Source organism: Nanorana parkeri, unplaced genomic scaffold, assembly GCF_000935625.1.
Source record: "Nanorana parkeri isolate BGI_ZX_2015 unplaced genomic scaffold, ASM93562v1 scaffold1381, whole genome shotgun sequence".
NCBI lineage: Eukaryota > Metazoa > Chordata > Amphibia > Anura > Dicroglossidae > Nanorana > Nanorana parkeri.
Genome location: NW_017307649.1, coordinates 109,808 through 114,217, shown reverse-complemented (window position 1 = coordinate 114,217; position 4,410 = coordinate 109,808). Strand labels below are relative to the sequence as shown.

At 41.8% G+C, this 4,410-nt stretch overlaps 1 protein-coding gene across 1 annotated transcript in view; it reads right to left on the bottom strand.

Annotated features, from left to right (window-relative positions):
- Positions 1-4,410, bottom strand: part of TRAFD1 (TRAF-type zinc finger domain containing 1) — a 20,690-nt gene that overhangs the window by 10,023 nt on the left and 6,257 nt on the right. The window contains exons 3-4 of the mRNA XM_018569710.1: positions 4,239-4,292; positions 778-1,156 (exon numbers count right to left, since the gene is read on the bottom strand). Of these exons, the coding sequence (XP_018425212.1) occupies positions 778-1,156; positions 4,239-4,292 (433 nt within the window). The remainder of the gene's footprint in view (positions 1-777; positions 1,157-4,238; positions 4,293-4,410) is intronic.

Here is a 4,410-nt window from a genome sequence, read left to right as displayed (position 1 = left end):
TCCAGTGATCAGTGGAGAAGGGAGGGACATGTGAGGATCAGTTGTGATTAAACAGGGGTAGTGGCTTGGTTTTTTTGGCACAAGAGTATCAGCATCAGAAATTTGTGAAAATTAATTTTTGAAACGCAGGCAATACACTTATCACACCCGGAAAATTACTGATTTTTCCAAAAATGTCATATCCCTTCAGAAAAATGGTGACCAATTGACTCTTTAGCCTAAACCTAAGTCCCAAAACCGAATAGAAATATTACATTAAAAAAGGTTCACAGTCTGCCATTCATGACATCTCCTTATGAAAATGCCCCTTGCTTGGATATCATAGTAAGTAATAAAACTCCAGAACCTTTGGAGTCACTGTCCTCAAACAAGTGTAGCGATAAGAAATTCTGACTCGTTTCTGATGTTCATTGCTATACAATTTTGTCTGTGTCAATGATTCTGTTATGGCATTACTAGAAGCGAGAACATTATCACACCAAAAATGTAATGGGATGATAGTATTGGTCTCCATTTACAAAAATCAAATGCATTACAATGTGTACGGCATATTATTGGGGTCTCATTAACCAAAGCGGAGGTTAAAGAAGTCCTTTGGAAAACAGAACATAAAATCAACAGAACTGTGCTCTTATTTCCCCGATTGTTTACTATGAGCATTGATAATGAAGAATGACAGACCTGAGGCAACAGATACAAACAATTGATGTCACATCATTTATATTTGATGAGAAGCAGATAGTTCAAAGGTTTGTAACGGATAGCCAAGAAACTCACCTCTGTTCTGCTCTCTCCTCTTGTTTCGTTCCGCTTCCTCATTGGATGTCTTTAGGGATCGTGTTAACACAGAGCGCCCATAAAATCTACTGGGCACGTGTTTAGGCATTCGAGAAAACATATCATCTGTAAAATAGTTCCTATGTTGCAGGTCGTCAAACCATGCGCCTTCGTACTCGGGATATTTATTTTTTGGTTCAGGTATTTTGCCGCACACAGTAGGATGGTCCATTAGGTCTTTGGTCATGACACTGGATCCACACTTCTCGCAGCGCTCCGTCCGAGCTCCACAATACTCCTCGTGTTCTCCAAGTTTTTTACAGGCCAGCTCCAGCTCACAAAACTGGCATTTTATTAAGCGAAGGGGACAAGCAGAGTTCTACAAAAAGAAATCACATTGGAGTATGATAAAGTTCTGTATAATCCTAGAACCGTTTTTAGCATAATTGGCCTCATTTATCAAAGCGTTTACAATCCCAACTGCACCAAAGCAACCAGACCAGCTGGGACTGCATTATGAAATGACAGCTGAAAAAAATGAACACTTAAATCTGATTGGCTCCTCTAGGGTAAGAGTTCTTATTTGGGGAACAGAATAAACATGGCTTCTTCTAATCATAGTGTTTTACTGTCAAATAAGTTACATTACTTATACCATTTGAAAGCATGCTGTGTTTCCTTGCAGTAACATGGGCTAATTTATCAAAACAGAAGCAATTACCTTTCTTTTCTTCGGAGGGAAGATAACTGGGAACTTGCTTGTGTGGAACAGCTCTGTTTTTGGACCAATCACTTATTTCTAGTTTTGATACATCAGCTTCTTGGGGAGCCTTCCAGCGAACCTCTTCCTGACCTTTTTATCAAGTCTAGGTGGTGTCAGTTTATATGCTTAGATTAGGAATGCCTTTAACTTAGAATAGCTCAACGGTGATGCCAGGTTTGCCATTTCTGGCTAATGGGAATGGGACTTCCATACAGTATAGTCAACAGGAAGGCTCCACATTTGAAATGGCTGGTGCAACACCACATAGAAATTGTCTTATAACATTGTTAAAAGGAGAACTATTGGGAAAGTAAAATGTACTCTTCACAATACTTAGAGCTGGCGTGTGACACTGCAGGCTCTATAGAGCTGAGCGATCACATACCGCTAATTGCTCAGCTCACGGTCTTCTACCGGCAGAGAGCAATGACTGTCAGTCCCGGTTCCCTCCCCTCTCTGTTCCTCCAGCACTCAATGGAGTGACAGACAGGGAAGGGGCAACCACAGCTGGCTCTGGCTCTAGAAAGGCAGAGCCAGCTGTCAATCGGGTAGCCAATTATCACACAATTATTGTTGGGATCTTTCCTGGCTGCAACACGGCTCTGCGTTGTCCGCAAATAGCAGGCAGTAGCCCACAAAATGCAGGTTGATGATTGGAAGATGATTAAAAAGGAGAACTATGGGGTCAGGGCTTTTCCCCATAGTTCTCCTTAGGGTAACGGGAGGACACAAACTAGCGCCCTCCCGTCACCCAAAGCTCAGTATACCGCGAACTACTGCTCGCGGTATACTGAGATGCCGCAGCCGGGACAAATCCAGAAATGGTCTGGATCCACCCAGCTGCGTGAGTGACAGCTGGCTCTGCCTATCTAGAGGCAGAGCCAGCTGTACCCGCCCCCTCCCCCGTCCGTTCCACCAGTCAGCGCTGGAGGAACGGGGAGGGGGGGATCCCTGCAGGGAGCCGTGAGTGACAATCACGGCTCTCTGCAGGGACAGGATCGAGCGTCGGTATGTGTTCACTCACTTCCCGATCTATTGAGCCGACCTGTGGACAGTTTCATTGTCACAGATCGGCTACAGCTAGGAGGCTGAGTGATTTTCACTCGCCTCATAGTTCTCCCTTAAAGACAAAAGAAAAGAAGGTTTGGCTTTAGCTCTCATATAATGTGACACACAGAAATTGCATCACAAATTACACAGCAAAAACTAACCTTTGTTTATTTCCCCAATGACTATACAGATTTGTGGATAATTTAGCATCACACTGGAGGCCTTACAATCACCACAATAGTAATAGAGGAGGTTATAGTGTACGTAAACCCAAAATGTATTTTTCGGTATGTCTGGTATCATGTCTCACCAAATACAGGTTCAGAACCAAATGATGTTTGTACACAGAAGGGTGACAATGCCACTGCCAATTGCTTAGCGTTGTCAGCCTGACACTGACAGGTAAAAGACTGCAAAAGACTCAAATTATTTGCTTAAGAAGACTCTATATAGTGCACCATGATAGAAAGCATACCAAAAACAAAAGAAGAAATTGTGGGTTTACATTTACACACTTTAGAGATTAGCCTCATAGATTTATTTTTTTCTGTCTAGCACATTCAATTTTTTTTCTTTTTCTAAAAAAAAACAAAAAAAAAAAACTGCACTTTATCAAATAAACCTGTATGTCTTCAGTGAAGCTTTACTTTAAGTTACTTGCTAACAAAATTAGGTTTTAAATTTTTCTTAGGAAGGTGAAGATGGGGGCTGAAAAAGGGTTGGCTTCCTTTATAAATATCCATGCGGCACACGGCCCAATGCTCATAGAGTTTTACTTTCAGTTTGGAACTTTGTTTTGCTGCAGGATGTCTGGGACTTTCCACTGGCTATAAAATGGCAACATTTACCAACAGATAAGCCAAGGTAGCAAGACGGAAAAGATAACTTATGACAATCCCAATCACTGTTTACACTACAATGCAGTACATCATATACAGTGTAAACGTATTTACTGATCAAGTATTTCACATGTATCTAATTGTGTCATTTTGTGGCTGAAAATGTATAAACATAATCAGACATTTCTAAAAAGCCATTTTGATTAAAAAAAAAGAAGATAAAAATGGACTGTGGGCTGCAGCTGGCAACAGGCGTGTGAGATCACCCGATGCCAAGCAGGTGTGGCGGTCATACGCCTCGCCTCCAGGATGGCGGTGTGCGTGCATGCACAGAATGCGCCGGTGGCCGAATCCAAAATAAACATTTGTTTTGATGAAACTAATAAAAACATTTTTGTGTGTTTTTTTTATTCCAGCATGTACACCTGGTTGCTTGAATGGTCAACTGTACAGCACGCAGCGTTGCCCAAAGTTACCTCACAGCGTTAGCGCAGCATTGAACCAATTGGACCTAAAAGCACTTTTGCAGCATCTCCGTATGTTGTTTCACAGAGTAAGTGCATAATTCCTCCAAACCTACTTCACAGCATTTATACAACATTGCACTACGTTTCCTCAAAACATTAGCAAAGCATTCCCCTAGAGCATTTGTGCAGCATTCGCCCGCACGACCGCAAGGCATTTGTGCAGCATTGGCTCACGTTACCTCTCAGCACTGTTTCACTTTGTGAAACCTTGCATTCTGCCATGCGAGAAGGGAAACACACAATCGAAGGTAAATGGTCTATAAGTTGTGGAAAGGTACTGACCTCATGCTCCTCCAGCAAATTCTTCTCCATGGTCATATTACATTTACAGGTCACCTGCAAAAATCCCAAATAATATCAGTGAGGTTTTATTGTATGTACAGTAATGATAGGGAGATTATATATATTACACATATATACAGACACACGATGTTGTATTCCAAAGCTTGAAGTA